Here is a 22,636-nt window from a genome sequence, read left to right on the forward strand (position 1 = left end):
GGGTTATAGGATCTCTTAAACAAACCACATCTTTTAAGCAAAGCGTGGGCAAGGAATTCTGGAATTATTATTTCCACAAACTAAATTGTAGATCTCCCTCCATATTTTCCCACTAAACCAGTGGCCCCCAATCCTTTAGGCACCACGGACCAGTTCTGTGGAGAGAGGATTTTCCACAGACCAGAGGGGGCGTGGTTTCACGTGCTGCCTGCACGTGACTTGTGTGTGCAGTCCAGTTTCTGGCATGCCATAGCCCGGTGCTGGTTGGGGACGCCTGCCCTAAACCAATGATAGGAAACTCAGGAGAAAAGAGGATTCATTTTTGCAACTCTCAGCTCAACTTCAACAGAACACTGAGGCTCTATACAATCCCTCTCAAAGATCCAGAGAGACTTGGCCATTTTCAGCCTTAGAGACCCCTCCCCATACAAGCAAATTTAAATGATGACACATGAATGAGAAGAAAAGACATGACTTAATTTAAATATTTAAAAAGAGTAAATCAGTAGCAGGTTTGGCACTTTAGAGATGTGTTCTCTATCTAGAACTAAAAAACATACCTGCTGGCCCCATTGCACAAATGATCTGGATGTCCACAAGTCTAATCATAGTACAGTCTTTCAGATCATACCAGTTCCAGTGATCCAACCACTGACGAAGTAACTCCACTGGAGGTTGAGCCCCATAGACTTCTCTTGCTGGCATATTGACATCATCAACAAATACCACCTAAAAAAACCAAAACCATTTCTCAAAAGGACACAGATTCTATACACACTCCATAGGTTACACACAAAGACATTAAAAATATGCTGCTGATCTCATCTAGAGTAAGCCTGTTTCCAGATAAATCAATCACAACCAACCTACTCTCTCCTCTTACATATTTCTAAGATAGTATAAGATGCTATAGGAAAATTCCCACTTTCTATACTGACCGATTGGAGTCCCATACCTCTCAGATTATATCTCAGGTACCTTCACTCAGTTCTAAATCAAGGGTAGAACAGCATTCAGTCCTTTGCTCTGCTGCCTGTACTATACCTACTCTTAGGATAGATATACTATACTGGGTAGGTCTATTCCTGTACTAAAAGTATATATCTTTGGTATGTGGCATTACAAAAATCTGGAAGACCACTAGAAATAAATATTAAGGAAATTCTTCCATCCCCATTTTTGCAGTTCAGATATAGAGGCTCTAATGTACCATGCTATATTACAATCTGGTTTCTTTTTGTTTGTTTGTTGCATAAACATAGGCAGTTGTAGTATGTTGTGGTTAAAGAAGCCATGTCTTAGTGTAATATGTGAATCCAAGCTAATTCCTTCCTCTCTTTTTTTCTTCTTTGATGAGCTTTCCATATGAATTCGATTTTCTTCTTCCTATGTCTTTAAAAAGGTTATTGTCATGGATGCTGCCTGTGAGGTAGCTGATCAATGAAACAATGCAAACTGATTGCAAGAAAAGAGAGATTAAGAAAAGTGTGGTTCCACTGCCCAATGACTTCTTTGCAATTTATTTGCATGTTAATGGAGGCAATTTTACTCAATTTGAACTGCTAAATGGCAGTAACAAAACCAGTGGATGAGAAAATTACTGTCTAGGTCTTTTCACTATATTTTCTACTAGGGCAAATTTTGTTCAGCTGTTTACAATCACCCCTTTTTCCTATAGCCTTTAGTGTCATCGCCCAAATCTTCCTTGTGTGAGAGGTTTTCAGGAGACACAGTGGGGAACAAGAGAGATGGGGAAATGGAGAAGCTGTTGTGGAGGAAGACGTTTCCGTTTCCAAAACTAAAGTTCTGTGGTACATTGGAGACCGCTGAGTTGTATTTGCTATGACCTTCATTAAAATTGTTTTGGTTTGCTATTAGTCTGCTATTTGTTTTGGCCCGTATTATGGGTCTTTAACTTGTATGATGTTTTATAAGTGGTTTCTTGTAAAATGGTTTTACATATAAATTGTAATTTGTAATTTGGGGCTTTGTTTTGTCAAAAAAGTCAAGTTAGAGATATGCACTTATTTATTAAATTTTTATTGAGTGATTGATTCATTATATACCTTGTTGCAAGCATATGCAGACTTTGAATAGCTTAAGTAAATAACCCAGTTTCTTTCTTTGAGTTATGTAAAGATGCCTGCTTCTTGGTTCATTTACTTGAGAGAATAGTAAAATATAATCATTAATTCTCAATCTAAAATGATACATTACATTGTTCCCATCTCCTTACTCTACTTTCTAGATGCCATAAATAGTATCTGTCTAGAAAGGTGGGTCATCATATGCCTACATAAATTGTGTGGGTGGGTGGTGGGTGGGTGTAAAGGGGGGTGGGTATAAACCTGCTCTAGTTCCAATTACTTCAGCCAGAATTATTGAAAAACCATCTCTGCCAAAATTCTGTCTTCTATCCAGTAATCAAAATGTACTTAAGACTTGTCTGCATGAGACAGAGGATCTAGTAATTGTTTCACCTAGACAATTCATTCACTTTTGCATGCCAATAGCATCCAGTCCAAAGTGACAGAATGGTGGGTTGCCAGCTAAGGGCAGTCGGAATCAGCATCCATCTGGGCAGCTTAGAGTGTCGTTTCTCTTCCCATTTTTCCCTTCTTTCATTCCCCAGCCCTGTGGCCTACGGGGGGGGGGGGACTGAAAATCAGAGTCACGGCACTTGACTTCTTCATGACTTATTCTCAGGACTTCTTTAAGATTTTGTGTTAATCGATGCATTCAGGAAAGTCAGCTCACACTCAGGAAAATAGCTAGTATGATGCAGAAGGAATTGACCGATTCAAGGAAGCTGCGCTCCAAAGAAAGTTGGATTTATTTGGAGCTAAAGGTAACTTCTGCGTTAATTGGCGGTGATGGTTAGTTGGATTTTGGAGATTACATGATCCAGAATTTTGCCCCTACGTTCCCTTTTAACAAACTAAGCAAATCAAAATTCTAAATCAGATTTAGGGTTGCACCATGTGGATTATTTCTTCTATGATCTTGTTTTATTTTTTAATCCCATCTTTATTATTTTAGAAATGACTCAAGGCAGCAAACATGCTTAAGACTCCTTCCTCCTCCTATTTGCTCCACAAAAGCAATTCTGTGAGGTGGGTTGGGCTGAAGGAGAGTGACTGGCCCAAGATCACTCAGCTAGATTTCATGACAAAGGCAGGACTAGAACTCACCGTCTCCTGGTTTCTAGCCCGGCATCTTAACCTATATACCAAACTGGCTCATTTTACAGTATATCTGTATATAGGTTTGGAATGAAAACTATAGCAATACCATATCCACTGTGAATGTGAGATACAAGTGAAAACTGTTGCTTCCATTTTTAAAATCAATGGGAAAGTTTTGCTATGTTTTAAAATTAGGTAGCAATTGATATACCATTCTGCTTTTGAAGAGGGATGTATTGTATCTATATTTTGCACTCAAAATATACCAATTAAAAAAAAAATGCCGAGGGCCTGCCATAAGCAGGGGGACAAGTTGCATTTCACTTTTTTAAAAGTTACCATTTTCTTTCCTAGAGGAGGACCAAAGACTCCTTTTCTCCTTTTATCAAGCTTAGACATAATGATGTTCTGAGTCTGGGCTGCCGTAGTCTGCGCTGAGAAGTTAATGAGTAGTGGTTTGTAGATTTCCTTATTTAAGCGATTTAAGAGAAAATCCTGTCAAGACAGTTTTAAAGAAAGAGTCAAGATTGGAGCATATAAATGTGGCAGCATAGAAAAAGGCAAGCGGAAGGGCTGTTTTTATTACAAGTCATTCAGATCAGGTGGTTTTTCACTTCAGGTTTGCTAGTTATTCTCTTTAGAAAAATGACGAGCAGGTAACAAGCGCAAAGTCATTAACATTGAAGACTCTCTAATGAGCTTCCTGCAGAAATAAATTTAAATAAATTTAAAGACACCTTTTAATACAGATTAAGACTGAATGCATCACTGATGTTTCATAATATTATTGGACTCATTAGCAAGTTCCAGAATATCACATGAACAGACTAAGTATAGTTAGTTGCCTGTTCAATAAATACAGGTAGGCCTCGACTTACAAGCTTGTTTGGTGACCATTCAAAGTTATAGCGGCACTAAAAAAAGTGACCCGTGGTCATGTGATCAAAATTCAGATGCTCGGCAACTGGTTCATATTTATGACCATTGCAGTCAATGGAAAAGCCTGATTCACTTAACAACCAGGTTACTAACTTATCAACGAATCAATGAATCAGCAATGATTCATTTAACAAAAGTCATAAAACAGGGCAAAACTTAGTTAACAATTGTCTCACTTAACAACAGAAATTTGGGGCTCAATTGTAGTCATTAAGTCGTGGACTACCTGTACAGAATTTCATTTTCAGATCCTAAGTTCTGCAAAAATGTTAGCCCTGAGGGTCTTTTATGGTTTCCCCAAATCTACAATTCAGAGAAATAGTTTTACCCAAAAACAATCTTGATAATGAATAATATTTAAAAAATTATAAGTATTTTGGAATGTATAATCATGCAAGGTAGCAAGCACCCTCTCTAATAAACAGCAATTTATTACATGCACAGAATGAAGACTGAATTAACTTCAATCCAAAGCAGCTAAATACTTGAAAAAGGAAGGAGGTGATATCTAGGAAGGGAATGAATGCCTAAGGGGAATCAGTTTCCAACTGTAAAATGCCTTTCTCAGCTGCTAAAAGAATTAGATGTTTCAACCCTTGTCGTGGTGACATTCAGCTTCAGACTGTGAGTATTAGGCTGAATCTGCACAGAACGGCAGAGCCATAAAGTTCATGTTGCAGCCAGCAGTCATCACAGATCAAAGCAAATTTAGGATGTTCTTACAGAAAGTGTAATATTGTTCACGCACAGTATGTTGGAAAGTGACAAGGATTAACTTCATTAGTACCAATACCTCTATAATATAACTTATTTACCAGTACCTGAGCCAGATAAAGCATGAGCAATATAGAATATTAAAAGAATGCAGGAATGGCTAGAACCAGCAAAAATGATATAATAATAATAATGATGATGATGATGACGACAAAACAACCACAATCACAATCATAATCATAGAGTTGGAAGGGACCTTGGAGGTCTTCTAGACCAATCCCCTGCTCAGGAAGGAAACCCTATACCATTTCAGACAAATGGTGGTCCAGTCTCTTCTTAAAAACTTCCAGTGTTGGAGAATTCACAATTTCTGGAATCAGGTTGTTCCACTGATTAACTGTTCTGTCAGGAAATTTCTCCTTAGTTCTAGATTGCTTCTCTCCTTGATTAATTTCCATCCATTGCTTCTTGTCCTGCCTTCAGGTGCTTTGGAGAATAGCTTGACTCCCTCTTCTTTGTGGCAACCCCTGAGATATTGGAACACTGCTATCATGTCACCCCTAGTCCTTCTCTTCATTAAACTAGACCTACCCAATTCCAGCAACCGTTCCTTATATGCTTTAGCCTCCAATCCCCTAATCATCTTTGTTGCTCTTCTCTGAACTCTTTCTAGAGTCTCAACATATTTTTTTATGGTGTGGTGACATTAACTGGATGCAGTTGTTCCAAGTGTGGCCTTACCAAGGTGTTATAAAGCAGTATTAACACTTCACGTGATCTTAATTCTATCTCTTTTAATGCAGCTTAGCACTGTGTTGGCTTTTTTGGCAGCTGCAGCACACTGCTGGCTCATATTTAAGTGATTGTCCACTAGGACTCCAAGGTCCCTCTCACAGTTGCTATTATTGAGCAAGATACCACCTATACTATACCTGTGCATTTGGTTTTTCTATCCCCTCATCTGAATCATTGATGAAGATGTTGAAGACACTGGACCGAAAACAGAGCACTGGGGCACCCCACTGCACACTTCCCTCCATGTGGTTAGACAGCATCACCACCAGATGGATTTGTCGCTGGCTGACTGACCGTACTCAACATGTGGTCCTCAATGGAACTGCATCTACATGGAGGGAAGTGTGTAGTTGGGTGCCCCAGGGCTGTGTTCTGGGCCCAGTACTCTTCAACATCTTCATCAATGATTTGGATGAGGGGATAGATGGGGAACTCATCAAATTTGCAGATTACACTTAGCTGGCAGAAATAGCCAACACTCCAGAAGATAGGCTTAAGATGCAGAAGGATCTTGACAGACTTGAACATTGGGCACTACCTAATAAAATGAAATTCAATGGTGAAAAAAGTAAGGTTCTGCATTTAGACAAGAAAAACCAAATGCACAGGTATAGTATAGGTAGTACCTTGCTCAATAGTAGCAACTGTGAGAGGGATCTTGGAGCCCTAGTGGACAATCACTTAAATATGAGTCAGCAGTGTGCTGCAGCTTCCAAAAAAGCCAACACAGTGCTAGGCTGCAATAACAGAGGGATAGAATCAAGGTCACGTGAAGTGTTAATACCATTTTACAATCCCTTGGTAAGGCCACACTTGGAATACTGCATCCAATTTTGGTCACCACGATGTAAAAAAGATGTTGAAACTCTAGAAAGAGTACAGAGAAGAGCAATAAAGATGATCGGGGACTGGAGGCTAAAACATATAAGGAACGGTTGCTGGAATTGGGTATGTCTAGTTTAATGAAGAGAAGGATGAGGGGTGACATGATAACAGTGTTCCAATATCTCAGGGGCTGCCACAAAGAAGAGGGAGTCAAGCTATTCTCCAAAGCACCTGAAGGCAGGACAAGAAGCAACAGATGGAAACTAACCAAAGAGAGAAGCAACCTAGAACTAAGGAGAAATTTTCTGACAGAACAATTAAACTGAATACTGTTTGTGATGGGTAAAGAAATTTGTAGTTTAATCATGTCAAAACATCCACTTAAGAAAAGGAGAAGGAGAAAGGTGATAATATAGGCACAGCTGTAATACACTAGTAGCCCCATTTGCTCAGCCAGATCCAACCTTTATTTCTTAAGAAAGGCGAATCTTTGTAAATTTATTCTGATTACCATAAAATAAGACTGATTGCCAGCAATAATATTTCAGTAATTATGTAAACAACACATTGGTGTTTCATCTGAACCATGGCTCCCATGCTACTAATACTTTAAAAGAGTAATAAATGAAAGTTACATTAAAGAGTGATTAAATGAAAGCCCATTACAGTGCTTTATTGAAAAAATAATTTGTAATTTAGGTACTTCATATTAAATCAGAATAAATTGATTAACATTAAAATTGGCAAAACAATTGTAGGCGATCATTTGCTGCTTTCCTTTTTAAAAATGTATTTTTACTGAAAGTTTTAATAACAAAGGTAAAAGAAACTACAAACTAAACTCAGAAAAAAGGAAAAGTAAAGAAAAAAGGGAATAAAAGGCTTACAGTGGGGAAAAAAGAATAAGAGAAAGAAAATATTTAAAGAAGCAGTTTCTGATATTCATCACAATAAGTACAAACAAATTTAATAATTTAAAACCCCTCTCCCTTTCTCCTGAAGAACAGATCTACTTATGTATAACATGAATGTAATAATTAATTACATTAATAAAAATCATTTATACTGAAGAAAGACCCAAAAAAGTAACTTACAGGTTGATAATATCAGATTGCTGTAGTTTCCACACTGAACTTTTAGCAATTGTTTATCTACATTAGAAGTCCATAATTTAAAGTTATATAAATAATGGGACAGAATTCAAAATGACTTTACTGAGTGCAAAAAAAAATCCTCCAATAGGTTATATCAGGTAAGATTTTTAAAGATAATTAATAATATTTAAAACAGTAACTAATAATATTGGAAAAATAATATTAACTGCAATATTAACTGCAATTGGTTCTGGTTTTTTGGGAAAAAGTTTTCTGCAGGCCTTCTGAGCATGATTATCACCTGCCACGGTCACATTTTATTGGAAGACAACATTTGTATTGAAATAACACAAAGTGTATATTAATAATCTGCAAGTCTTCAAAGTGGTCTAAGACACACATTCTACATCATATTAACTTTATTTAAAACAAAACGACAGCATTAGCAAGTTAACTTTACGAGCATGTCACTTTTTACCTTGCATTCACAGGTATCTCCAGTGTGCACAACATATGGGTAGTGGGGGGGGGGAAAACCCTCAACCTGACCATTCCTTCAGACATGCTACAATTCTCCAACAGCTGTTGCAGATGGGTAAAGTTGGGAGTGTGGCCATATTTCAGAAGAACATATATTCTACCCTATGACATAGATGTATTGTGGACTGAGGGCAGGCATCACATGGTCTTTAACACAAAGAACCTCAGGTGAAAGGGCCTGGAAGTAGAAAAAGTTTTTTTTCTTTCTGTGAAACTCTACAGTTTCCAACAACTGAAAGAGGTTCTATGGGAGACTAAGGAGAGGGAGGGAGGGAGGGAGGGCGGGAGGGAGGGAGGGAGGGAGGGAAGAAGGAAGGAAGGGAGGGAGGAGGGAGGGAGGAAAGAAGATCATTTGAACACAACCAATCTGAATCTAAACAAAGTTAGGTTCAGGTTACTCTAAGAAACTAAGGATCTAGCTTTCCTGGAGCAATCAATTTCTTTAATTGAAACTGTAGGGATCTTGTCCAATTATAATGCAAGTTTCATATATACTTACTATAATATATACACTCTTGCCAGTTCCTGTGGGTCCAACAAATATGGTAGGTTTTTGATGTGTTGTCAGTAACTCCATTAATGAAAAGTATCGTATAGTATCCAAAGTGTGAACAATTATTTCATTGAACAGCATGTCCTTTGGTATAGATGGAGCTGACTGAAGTGCTTCTATCCATGGTTCCCATCTTCCAGCTCCCTGTTTCAAAATTTAGTTCCAGATAACTAGAAAGCATTACCGTAAGGTAATAATAATAATAATAATTACATGAACCTGCAATTCCATGATCCAGTGATACCATGTACATCTGATTGTATTAGCAACTGATTATTTCAAAGTGCTTGGGCTTTATTATAGTTTACTTTTTAAATTATGTACTTTTATTGTTTCTTTTCCTTTATTCTTTGTAATAATAAATAACAAGACTGTAAAGGGTTTTTTTTAAAGTATTGTACACTGTGTGCTATATTTCTAAATTTAAAACTCAGGATCAGATCCTGACATGGTCTGGAGAGATCGCCCTCTGCAAAAATTGAGAACCAGGTCAGATTTTCCTTGATTTTTTCTTAAATGGATAAAGTGAAAGTTGTGTTTGTTAATTTGTTTGTTTACTTACTTACTTACTTATTTACTTACTTACTTACTTATTTTATTTTTATGCTGCTTGATTCCCACAAATTCTGGACAGTTTACAAATTGTTTAAAACATTTAAAAACAAGGTTCCAGAGGACAGCTTATGCCTCCCCCAGTAAAACCAAAATTTCATGACACAGACTACAGTCCCCCCAAAACTTTAACCAGCACCTGTTAAGTAGCCTGTCCTGCAGTTTTTGGGCTGTTGAATGATTGGAACTTATTATTTCCAATTGGTGGGCATTGAACTACTTTCTACTGATTTCAATGGAAAAGAGTTAAAGACTACTTTAATTATCTTATTAAAAGCACCTTGCCTTCAGCTGAAATACAACTTTCAATAGTATCTTCCTGATGAGAATAAGCAGGGCTTTTTTTTATCATAGAACGCCCAGAATGGAGTTCCGGCACCCCCCCCCCTTTTTTTTTTTTTACAAAAAAAGCACTGAGAATAAGTATAAATTCATCTCAATGGCACATCTTACTTCTCTTATTATCATAATGCAATCAGCGCATCAAACACCTAATAAATAAATGTGTCCTACTTCCACAGCTATTTTTTTTCAATTGAGCCAAATCCCACAAGTCAAGTAATTAGATTACGATAAGAAATCATTTTGAGAATAAATGTAGCAATTATTCTCTGAAAATCTCTGTTCAAAACAAATACACTCACATCTTTGATAAATCGGTAATCATAAATTGTTCCATCTTCTGGATAGGGAACAGTTAAGATTTTTGACCGGAAATGCTCAACCCCACTCAACAATTTATACTTTTCTCTTGTCTCATCAGTCATTGGCCCTTCAAGCAGTTCACGCACAATCTTATCAAATTTCAGTCGATCTTCTTCTTTACAACTGGCTCCAACAGACCATGTGAGTGCAAACACAAAAATGCTCTGGAGTATTCAAAAACAAATTCAAAGTAGTCATTCATACACACGATAATACCATTTCAGGTTTCAAGCTTACTGTTTTAACAAATGTACAGAACTCAGCCAAGTAGTCAACAGTTGTACGGGGGGGGGGGAACATGCAAACCCAAAATAAATAAGCTCAGAAGTCAGTCTATGTATGTCATTCAGAGTGGTATAGTTGATACATGCATGCAACATTACAGGCTGACAGCAACCAGCAATTATTAAACTTTAATTCATGCCACATATCTTTCCATCCCCCTCCTCCCATGGAAGCCACCTCCAACCTGCAAATCTTGTAATCCAGATTTGAGAGCTGGGGCAGAAATCATTGACAGGTGTCAAATAATATTTTCAGATACTTTTCTAGGGAGTTGGGGGGGATCGTAGGAAAGTCAGTAAAATGGCTGTACTAAGCCTAACAGAATTGGGCTTATTATTTTTCAAATCCACCATCAAATTTCAAACGTTGAACTGTTGATAGCAGGAAAAAAATGGGACTGGAGAATATCGTTAAATAATCCATCCTGCAGCAGAACTTGCAAGGGAACTGAAAATCTGTTCCAATGGATGTAATTAGCCTAGAGCCAAATATTATTGGATAGAAACTGAAATTGCACAATTTTTTTATTCATTGGTATTTCTGTCAGTACAGCATTCCCCAGAAAGACTTGCCTGGCATGTACATTACATTTCTTTCATTCCCAAGGCAAAACCCATATGTTTTCTCCTTGGGCTGCTATCTATGTGAAGATCTGTTTGTCACACTACAGCAGTGTTTCTCAACCTTGACAATTTTAAGGCATGTGGACTTCAACTCCCAGAATTCCACAGCCAGCGTTGCTGGCTGTGGAATTCTGGGAGTTGAAGTCCACATGCCTTAAAATTGTCAAGGTTGAGAAACACTGCACTACAGAAAGGTTATATCAAGGCTGGAAATGATGCAGAAGCGAACAGCTCACATGCTCAGATGCCTATACCACTTTTTTTAAAAAAAGGCTAGGACATCTCGGACTCTTTAGCATAGATAAAAGGCAAAGGAGGAAGCACGACCAAGATGTTTAAAGTAATGCACAGCATGGAGAAAGTGTACAGAAGGAAGTTCTCCTTCATCTTTCAGAACACCAGAACCAACGGCCCAAAAACTAGCTGAAAGAATTAAACAGAAAAAAAGAAAGTATATCATCATCTACTGTACCACATAATTAACCTGTGGAATTCATTACTACAAGATGTGATGTCCACTAACCTGAATGGCTTTAAAAAGCTATAAGATAAATTCAGAGACAGGGCTATCAGTGTTTAAGTCTCAGTGTCATCTCCAGGATGGGCAAAACATACATATTGCAAAACACTGTTTGCAATGGGGAAAAAAATGTGTGCAGGTAGTCCTTGCTTACCAGCTGATTCAGTGACTGCTCAAACTGACGACAGCGCTGAAAAATTAAACTTAGGATTGGTCCTTGCAGTTATGACCACTGCAGCATTCCCATGGGGAAGTGATTGTGATTCAGGCATTTGACCAGGGGCACACACATTTACAATGGTCACGTTGTCCTGCAGGCACACAATAGCCATTTGCAACCTTCCCAGCCAGCTTCCAACAAGCAAAATTCAATGGGAGAGCCGGTATGAAGTTGCAAGTCATGCTCATGTGACATCAAACTTAATGACCACAGTGATTCATTTAACAAGCAGCCAGAACTGACATTATATACATTTGGCGTGGTCGCCCAATGTTTCAACATTGCAACCATAATGCTTAGTGAGGGAGTTGCTAGTCTCAATTGCAGTCAGTGAATGAGGACTACCTATACCTTCATCTCCTTCAACACTCCATAGGTGGTGATCATAGTGAAATATATGTGTTCCACGTTGGGTATGATCCAGAATTATTCTTTGACTCTTATATTCAAATTTTAGTTTTTATTATAAACCTATCAACAGGGTAAAATTTCTATTTATTACACTGTACCTGATTTGGCTACCGTATGAACCAAGGCTTTAATTTCAAGATGACCCAAAAATAAAATGGTTTTAAACATCACAGGGTCATGCTTATCCTGGCCTCTTTGTTTTTCTCATCTCTGAAAAGTTCAGAAAATTTCACTCAAACTATTCAGTGTATTTAAAAGATCTGGCCCACCTCAAGCCATGAAAATATTTCGCGGTCAGAAATAGTTTTAAGTTTTGCTTCATTGTGAAACTCATCCATCATGCAGTCCATGAGATTCATTAAAGACCGAACCAGGTTTGTGTCTGATGTTGGAGAAAGTTCCTAGAAAAACAAAACAAGTGACTTTAATTGAACACCATTCTCCTATTACTGATTTAGGAAAAAGTTTAACTAATTTTCCTCTCCCCCCTCCTATTTAACATTTACATGAAGCCGCTGGGTGAGATCATCAGACAGCACGGAGTGAGGTTTCATCAGTATGCTGATGATACCCAGCTATATATCTCTTCCCCGAGCTCTCTCAGTGAAGCGGCTGATGTGATGGGCCGTTGCCTTGAAGCCGTGAGGGTCTGGATGGGGGTTAACAGACTCAGGCTCAATCTTGACAAGACCGAGTGGCTTTGGATGTTGCCTCCCAAGGATCATGTTAACTGTCCAGTGTTGACTCTAGCTGGGGAAAATATACCCCCTTCGGAGCGGGTTCACAACTTGGGTGTCCTCCTTGATCCACAGCTGAAATTGGAACATCATTTGACGGCTGTGGCTGGGAGGATCTTTGCACAAGTTCGTCTGTTGCACCAGTTGCGACCCTACCTGGACCGGGAGGCTCTCCTTACAGTCACTCATGCCCTTGTCACCTCACGCCTGGACTACTGCAACGCGCTCTACATGGGGCTACCCTTGAAAAGTATTCGGAGACTACAGTTGGTCCAGACTGCAGCCGCACGAGTGATAGCGGGTGTTCCTCGGTACACCCACGTTACACCTATCCTCCGCGAGCTGCACTGGTTGCCTATTGGTCTCCGGGTCCAATTCAAGGTGCTGGTTATTACCTTTAAAGCCCTATATGGCTCAGGGCCAGGCTATTTGCGAGACCGCCTACTACCTCATAGTTCCCTTCGTCCAGTTAGATCCCACAGGCTGGGCCTCCTTCAGGTCCCGTCGGCCAAGCAATGCCATTTGGCGGGGCCTCGGGGGAGGGCTTTCTTTGTGATGGTGCCCACGTCTTGGAACCAGCTCCCCCCGGAGATTAGGACCGCTCCCACCCTGTTGGTTTTCCGCAAGCTGCTTAAGACCTGGCTTTTCCGGCAGGCCTGGGGTTTATAAAATCTGATCCCTGGATGAATGTTACTGTATTGTTTGTCTTGTTAAGTTATATTGTGTTTTTATTGTTAGCCGCCCGGAGTCCTGCGAGAGTGGGGCGGTCTATAAATCTTAATAAATAAATAAATAAAATAAATTTTGCTTTAGACAATAATGCAGCTTTAACAACGTGGCCACAGAGAGCAAAATAACAAAACATTGGTTTCTGGAGACTCTTCACTTAGAACTTTGGATAAGAAATAAAATTGTAATAACAGGTATGCGAAGAACAAATTTTGCAACCAATGTGATATCCTTGAAATAATAATTACCAAATCCAACTGTAAAATAGGGACTAATTTATGCAGTTGCAGAACAAATGCTAAAATCTTCATTCCATTTCCATTAATAGATAAATTGCCACAAATATGTTTTAAGATATAGCACATAAGTAGCTAAACAAACACTTCAATATCCACATTTTCAGGAAAAAAAACATTTTATATCAATTTGAGTGAAGTTATCTATTATACTGAAACAAATGATGGTCTGGACAATGTCCAAATGAGAGACCATCTCAGAATTCCCCATGGATCCTGCCTTGAGTTCCATACTGAAACAAAAACATGTTTTTATTTTATGTAAACAAACAATAAAATGAACTCACACATTTATGTCCTAAAGACTAACACACACATATACGTACACAAGTATTTTTGTTCCAGAATCACTATTAATAGCAGTGAATACACCATTCGTGTCTCATGTGTAAACAGACTTTTTAATGTATTATTAATAATATATTTAATAGTAAATAAATATCACCTTACCATACCTTTGTACATTTTCTAACAAATTCAACAGAAAGTGGGATGATTCTATCAAATAAGCCTGTTATAAATTCTTTATGCAAAGTGGTGACTGTAGGGGGCATTAGATGTAACCAAGACAACATCAAAGGTCTCCAGCCTAGCATATGAGGCTCCATGTAGACCATTCCACACCTAGACACCTACAGGGAGAGAGAACACCTTCATATAATAAAAACATGTAGGTATTTCATTAGATACTGGAAAGAATACAATGTCATTCTTTAGCTGCTGAAATTATCAGGGTTCTTTTTTGCAATGAAATTTATTGATAGTGTTGGTGTTTTTATCTCATTGTAAGCGGCCCAGAGTAGCTTGATGATGAAATGGGTGGCAAATGCATTTAATTAATGCCAACAAAGAAAGTTTGGCTTAATTTACCTATTACACAAAATGATGTCTAATTTTTAATCAGATCGCAGACTAAGTGAAAGTAAAAGAGTGTGAAAAGAGATAGTATGATATGGGGGTTTGGTTATTTTTCTAACATCAGCCAAAAAGAATACTGTAGCTCTTTTTCTTCATCAGATCTGCAAGAACAATTTAAATATGAGGGAAATTATTACATTTAAGCACTCACCCAAAAAGGACAGTGTAAAACAACATGTATGACAGATTCAATGTCTCCCAAATGGCAGAGGCAAGTTCAGCCCCAAACCTTGCGTATTGAAATGTCTCATCCCTAACAACACAGGCAAGATATTAAATCTTGCCAGGAAGACACTTTATAGAAATCGCAAGATATTTTTAAAAAGGGGCCTTCAATCCTGCTTCCCTGATAGTGTGTTATTTATTTGTTTGTTAAATTACAGTATATGCCAGTGATGGCGAACCTATGGCACAACTGCCAGAGGCAGCACTCAGAGCCCTCTCTGCGGGCACACATGCCATCACCCCAGCCCTCCCCCCCCCGATGCCCCCTCCACACCAGCAGCCCCCCTGGAGGAGAGTCACCCTCAAGTACAGCCTGCCTGGAACAGGGCAGCCAAGGATATGGCAGTGGGGACAAGACTCTGCCCGTGCGCCCCATCACAAATAGATGATGCTGCGGGGCATGGGTGGAAGGCGTGGCCGTCATGGCACTGCTGGGCCACGTGGGCAATCTGTAGTGGGCCATGGAGGGGGGTGGGCTGTGGAGGGGGGTGGGGGCGGGGCAGGGGTGGGGAAGGGGTGGGAGGGGCAGTTTTGGGGCACTCAATCTCTAAAAGGTTCGCCATCACTGGTATATGCTGTCCATTTCATTGATACAACAACTCTGAATGATTTACGATATAATAAAAAGTTTTAAAGTGCCAAAACAAAAATTAAAATGAGAAAAATTGAATAGAAAAATTAAAAGTTAAAAACCAAAATGATGGATCGGTTGGTCTGGGAGTAAAGACCTTCTGTATCCTGTCAGCCATTCCCAATAAAGCAGAGCCAAGTTTTTAGGCTGTTCTGGAAGGCGGGGAGTGTGGGGATGGGCCTCACCTCTGATGGAAGACACAACAGAAAAGACTCTTCTCCTGGATCCCACCAATCAAAATTCTTTGGCTGACGGGATCTGAAGTAGGCCTTTTCCACTGGAACAAATGGGACAAGTTAGCTCCATCAGGGTGAGATGGTTCCTCAGATACCTAAGACTCATAAAGGGCTTTAAATGTAATGACCAATGCCTTGAATTTGGCACAGAAGCAAACTGCCAGCCCATGCAGCTTATGTAACAGAAGTGTCACATGTGCTACCCAAGGGACCTCCAGAACTGTCCGTGCATTCTGCACCAGTTGTAGCTTCTGAATATTCTTCAGGGGTAGGCCCATGAAGAGAATGTTGCAGTCATCTAACTGGAAGATGACTAGAGCTTGAGTGACTAAGCTTAGGGCTCATGGTATAGGAAAAGGCATAATGGGGCTCAACACAAAATTGTGCCCAGGTTCTCCTAGCCATAACTACCACCTGTTCTTGATCAGGAGTCACGAGTCTAGGAAATACCCCAGACTGTGCACCGAGACTGTCTGAGATAGTGCAACCCTATCCAGAACAAAACCCTCAGATCCTGAGGCCCCCTAGTTCAGTTTTTCTGAAGATCAAAATCAAGGACATGTTATTTCAGTTCCAGATTTGCTCCCTCAGACCTGAAATGAAATTTTAAAAATTGGGTTGATAAACCATACTTCTTGAGGTCTAATTCAATTTCCTTTTTTCCAAGATGACTGATAATCATTCAAGTAGCAAGAGATCATCTGTTAATCTGTCAGCTTACGGTAGCAGGAGAAGCAACTTCTAAATCCATCGGTTCAAAAACAAGGCTCATTTGCTGTGACATCTGGATGATCTCACCACTCATCAAACAGAGTTTCTTGTTATCGTCTAGCACAGTATTCATATTCTCAATCCATACAGCATCCACTGGTCCATCAAAAATAAGCCATTTTCTATCTGGTGTCTGAGTTGAAAAAAAATATTTTGGTATTACTTTACAAGCAGTCTTCACTTAGCAACCATTTGTTCAGCGATCATTTGAAGTTACAGCAATGGCACTGAAAGTGGGGAGTTATGACTGATCCTCATAGCTGTGGCTGTCAAAATAACCCTGCAGTTACAATTCAGGTATTTGACAACTGGCTCACACTTACGACGGTTGCAACTTCTTGTGGTCACATGATTGCCATTTAAAACTTTCCCACCAGCTACCCACAAGCAAAGTCTATGGGAAAATCAGCAGGAAGTCCCAAGTTGCTCTCACAAGTTGCTGCTATTCCTGCCACTTTTTCTCATTAGGTAGCATAGGGTTCTCGTACGCCATAGGGCCTGCCTGCCCACAGTCCTACCCATACTCTGTAGTGCCCAACCACCTGTCCATACTCATGTCCACCCAGAGTAGCCGCCTGCACCTGGCCATAGCACCCACCAGCCCAGACTCCTGCCTGCTCACAACATCTGCCTGTGCACCCACACTCCATAGCACCCATCGTCTGCCCTTGTGCCCACGTATCTTTACTTGCACCTGTCCATAGTGCCTGCCTTTCTGCACTTGCACCTGTCTATAGCACCCACTTGCACTCCATAGCTCTCACCTGCCTACCCACAGCGCACATCCCTTGTCCTGCTTACAAGCTGCTTAAAAAAAGGCTTGTTCCAACTTCTTGCTGGCTTTCCATTGATTTGCTTCTTGGAAGCCAGCAGGGAAGTTGCAAGTCATAGTGACATGAGGTTCCCACTTATCAACTCTCTTAATGGGGACAGCAGTGGGACTGCTGGGATTACAACTGCTAAACTACCTGGTCACGTGACATTGGGCTTTACAACCACATTGCTTAGCGACAGCTATCCCAGCAGTCCCTGTGGCTGTACTTAAGCAACCACCTCCTGTACTTAATAAAGTATCATTTCAATTAATAATGGTATTGATTATTTCTGTCATGGATGCTTTATTGTTTTAGTTATGTTTTATTCTTTTTTTTATAAGATATACCCCTAGGAATTTGTTAAGAAAACAACAGACAAGCAGGAAGGATCAGTCCATTGGATCAGTCCTTCTTAAAGCAGCTATTCCATCTCCTGCTTTTTGCAGGACACATGAGAAAATATAAAGAATCTACTATGTATTCACAACTATTAGTTATAAATTAATATGATTCATCAATTCAGATTTTTTTAGCTATCCTTCCTTAAAAGATGATAATTAAAAATCAAATACAGACTGCCTGGCTAAGATAAAATCAATGATTCAGGGCTTTTTCCCATCTTTGGCATGATTTTTCTTTTTTTTCATATGATAAACCAGAAAACATTTAATTCTGAGGATCTACTTACAGATGAAGAAGCAAATGCTCGAAAACTGACAGCAAGGATACCATCAGACCATTCATGGGAGACTGGATCAAACTGTCCATAGAGCTGCCCCATGGTTATAGCTTTGGGATTGATAACAGTGATCTGAACCTTATTTTCCTCCATGAGCCCCTGAGCACACAAAATAAACTGCATTTCACACATGGACATCACACTTATCTCATCAGTCTAATGATATATAGACAAATTAGTCTTTTCTTGGTCATCAGCAACAAAAGGAGAGAAAAGGCAGTTGGAGTCATGCTCCAAAACGCATAGCAACCATTTCTTGATAAAAATAGAATGTTCTCCAAACAAGTAGAAATCGTCCAAATTCCTCAGGTATTCTTCAAGGGGTTAGTAAGGCATGAGGTGATGTTGAAAGTTTGGACTTAACTAATCAAAGGATTTGAATTTCATGATCGCTTTTTTTTTTTTTTCTGCCAATAGCTGCTTTCAGGTCACCTATAGTTGTTTAAATGAATACAGTCAGCTGTAGGAAGTTTGTTGCCAAGAATAATCACCTCAGGGTAGAAAAGGTCAGAATAAAGAGGAGAGGAGAAGAAACTGATGTATGCTATAAATTCTACAAGGTGACATGTCTCATTAATAGTAAGAAAAGATGTTATTTCAGGGTCCAAGGGGAAGACAGTAGCTCTGTTTGTGAGGGGAGTGTGGATTCCATCTGTACTGTTAATGAACAGATAAGGAAAGTACTGTATGGGATTGGAGCTCATTCACTAAATATTTGTAGAATTCTGCCTATTCTGTTCTTGTTAGGTTACAATCACTAAATTATAACGGTCCAGTTTTAAAATATTTAATGTTAAAAATTCAAACACGTTTTGAGTTTGTAATCAAAAGCATCCTTCTCAGGAAGTTGAACCCCACTGGATTTAAGTGGAATTTGTTTTAATTTAATAATAGCAATTATTAATAATTAGTTAAATAAATTATTCAAATTAAATAAAGACCGTGCTTCTTAATATTTTGAACAGAGGCATAACCTTTGTTTTTTACGACATGATCTTTCACAAAAGCAAATAGATTTACTTTTTCACACAGGTCCCCCAGTGCAGCTGCCAAAACACGATAGGCAGAGGTCTTTCCACCAAAGGGTTCTCCAACGATCATAAAGCCATGGCGCACAATCATCATTTCAAATATCTGTAAGATTTTCTCTGCAAAGAAGTTGGTCATTTGCAAGTCCATTTCCTCACAGTTTGTCTTGATCGCTTCCAGGATGTCATTATAATCTGGCTTCGGCAACTTCACACCAGGAAACAAATCTGAAGTGATGCCCTGCCAAACATAAACAATAAAGGAATGCATTTAAAGATGTCCAAAATACCCTTCCAGTCCAGTTGTATGATCTGACTGTTGTCAAAATGTTTTCTCCAAGCAATATAGGCTGTCTCTGAAAATATCCACCAGAATCCTCAGTCAGCACTTTGGTACAATATGCCCTTTTATTGGGGACTAGTTCATATAATAGATACAACATGGTTCCTTATTGTTTTAGTATGGTGCATAGTTTCAGCTATGGCAACTTGTAGAACCAGATCAATTGTAATTTACACAACAATGCACAGTTGAACTATAGTTTAATATGGGGAATCACCTTTGGATAGTCAAGGACCATCCAATATTTGGTGGAAGAATGCAGGTTGTAGCAGGTAAGACAATGGATGAAGTCATTCCATCCACATGGATGGGTAAGTATTTTTGGTGGAAATTTAGGATTTTCCCCCATTGTTTAATGTTGTTCAGCCTCTTTGCAGGCATTGCACAAGTGTGGTTTTACATTTCCATCAGACACACAGAGCCTGGGAGCAGAGGACTGCAAAGCTCCCATTTCCTCTTCACACTTAAGGTTTTTAATAAATAACTGAAGAAATTTAGGTATAGGATATGCTTGATGACCATTTTAAGATCAATCTCTACCTATGTGGCAAATTTTATATCAGTGGCAAGAGTGGCAGAATTATATGCAAGAAGTAAGGATGCCAGAAGAAGAAAAGAAAGGACTTTGTGTGAAGGCAAAGGGAATAAAAGAAAAATGGAGCATTTTTTTCCCAAGCCCTTTCTAGAACTTCATACTCTAATGTAAACATAGTTTTATGTATCTACTAATTCTCTAGCATTTATAAACAAATCTAGAGCCCAACAAGAGTAATAACATTGCACATAAAAGAGATCTGAGAATATAAACTTAGTATATAATCTCTGCATCATTTATTTCTTTAATTCACATTAGATTAAAAAGATTCCTCACCTCAAAAAGTGGGAGATCATGGGATAAGAACTTAGGCAAATTGACATCTATAATGGATCTAAGCAACAAAATCTCTTCATTTTCTTCTGGATATTTCAACTGTATAAAACACAGCATTAGTTTCAGAGTAATCACTTTATCTTAATTCAGACCACCTTCATATGCCTATGTTTTTCACATTTGAATTGTTGCCTTTGGATATGTTTTTACAGTGATCGAGGACAAGATAGAGTTAACAGCAATTTTTAAGGCATCTTCATAACTCATCAGATGCTATTAGGTTGTCATATGAGATTTGTATTTAAGATTCCGGTGACAACACATTATTAATATGACTTGTGGCTTGAAACTCTTCATGAATGTCTGATTTTTTTGGCATTCAAAGGCATGATTAAATTGGGTCAAGACCAGAGCACTGGATGTGCATTTTGTAAAGGTTGTCAGATTGACCATATATCTCGCCAAAGCTCTTCCATTAGTCATAATGGATTGATCATATACGATATTTTTCTTCACACACAACTGACATTTAACTGGAAGTTTCATGCAAATAGAGGAGATATACAGTTACCATGGCAGTAAATCCCAAAGTTTACTTGGGCACAGTGATGCTCAGTGTATTATGATTGAACTTTTGTATAAAAGAAACATGGGATAAAGTAATTATGGCATACAATCAACATTTTGTTATTATATGTGAACATTTAGTCACTCGTATTTATGAAAACTTTCAATAGAAATACTTAAGAAGAGATTCTAGTTTTTACTATTATTGTTGTTATTCTAATTTTTTTTTTTAACTTTTAAACATTATTCATGTGCTAAAGTTTATGGGCAAGGGAAAGCAAGCAAAAGAGGAACGGTTGGCCTAAAAGTGCATTCCCAACTTTATTAAGCTGACAAAGATTTTGGAAGCTGGCCACTGTTTAATGAACTTTTTATAATTTTTGAATTATGAGAGAATATAATTTCAATGTCTTTTTGCAATGCCAATTGTGCATACCCAAATAGAAAGTGTTTGCTTTCTTGGAGCTGCAGGATAAGTCCTGAAAGAAATTATATTTCATTCAACATAGCTCAAAAGATAAACAAAGATTTATACCTAACAAAATACCAAAAGGTAGAATTCTAACAAGACCACAGAGAAAGGACATCAAATGCTACCTTCAGATTACCAGCTGCCGTGAGCACTGATTTTACTGCTCTCATCCCATAATCGTAGTGGTGCTGTGAAGACAACTGCTCTGAACACAGGCGATAGGTAGCTACAATTTTCACAGAGAGTGGCCGTGCAGTCACAAATCCACAGGAATACAGGACAATTTCAGCAATCATGGCATAATCAGGTACCATCATAGCAACAGTCCGAAACAAAGCCTATTAAACACACATTAATAGACAGGTAACTGCACAGTCTGAATAGTGATGTTTATAGCCTGTTAATAGCTTCTCAAACAGTGAAGTTAAACTAAATTTCATTATCAGGATGACAACTGGCTCCCTGGAGAAGGAAAAGCAGCGAGTATCATACAATGATATATTATATGCATACATTTTCACAGGCAGCACGTTTTCCCCCACATCCCTTCTTTGTATTCTAACAATACATACAAAAAGGGATAAAAGACAGACTCTGCATGCTACAAAACTGATTTCGGAGAACTACTTCACATTTCATGCAAGTGTAAGCAGGGTACTTCTTTGTCGCTCTAGCCACACAAATTGGAAAAAAAAAAATATGTAGCTGCTTTTAAAAGTGCATAACAGATCATCAAAATCAACCCAAATTTCTCACTTGGGCACAAATGAGCAGGAAAGAGAAAAAGAGGGTAACCAGCAGCAAGGTAGAGCAGGTGCACCACTGGAAGACCTGAGGTACCAGACAGGGGACAGATTATCGTGGAGAAAATCTTCCTCTTGGAATCTCCTAGAGTAACCATCAACTTGATGGCACACAATCATTTAAGTTATTAAAGAAACCTGCCTGCTTTAGTAAACAGAAAACAGATGCTGTACTGCTCCACGTGTTGAAGCATTTCTTCTAAATTTCAAAGGGTGCACAGCCCTAACAAAAATTTAACATATATTATATGAAAGTCTTTATTAGGTAAGAATGGGAAATCTTTATGAAGAGCCAGTTTGGTGTTGTGAAGATGATGGAGTGGAATTTTGGAGATCAGGTGTTCTAGCCCTTTATAGTAGCCACTTGAGTGACTTTCTCTCAGCCCGATCCACTTCACGTTTTGTGTGTTTGTCTGTGTGCCTGTGTGTGTAAG

The 22,636-nt window shown here is 38.8% G+C and overlaps 1 protein-coding gene across 5 annotated transcripts in view; it reads right to left on the reverse strand.

The window, feature by feature from the left end:
• The window catches only part of DNAH7 (dynein axonemal heavy chain 7), a 160,283-nt gene that overhangs the window by 61,245 nt on the left and 76,402 nt on the right, over positions 1–22,636 (reverse strand). For 4 of the 5 annotated variants that reach the window (XM_039354619.1, XM_039354617.1, XM_039354616.1 and 1 more), the window contains exons 27-37: positions 21,525–21,737; positions 20,361–20,459; positions 19,139–19,387; positions 18,068–18,217; positions 16,515–16,697; positions 14,239–14,415; positions 12,291–12,422; positions 9,902–10,126; positions 8,592–8,789; positions 3,525–3,680; positions 561–729 (exon numbers count right to left, since the gene is read on the reverse strand). In XM_039354619.1, the coding sequence (XP_039210553.1) occupies positions 561–729; positions 3,525–3,680; positions 8,592–8,789; positions 9,902–10,126; positions 12,291–12,422; positions 14,239–14,415; positions 16,515–16,697; positions 18,068–18,217; positions 19,139–19,387; positions 20,361–20,459; positions 21,525–21,737 (1,951 nt within the window). The remainder of the gene's footprint in view (positions 1–560; positions 730–3,524; positions 3,681–8,591; positions 8,790–9,901; positions 10,127–12,290; positions 12,423–14,238; positions 14,416–16,514; positions 16,698–18,067; positions 18,218–19,138; positions 19,388–20,360; positions 20,460–21,524; positions 21,738–22,636) is intronic. The other variant, XM_039354618.1, reaches the window with a different exon arrangement.

The sequence above is a fragment of the Crotalus tigris genome, unplaced genomic scaffold (assembly GCF_016545835.1).
Source record: "Crotalus tigris isolate CLP2741 ecotype Arizona unplaced genomic scaffold, ASM1654583v1 scf7180000018565.659758, whole genome shotgun sequence".
Classification (NCBI taxonomy): Eukaryota; Metazoa; Chordata; class Lepidosauria; order Squamata; family Viperidae; genus Crotalus; species Crotalus tigris.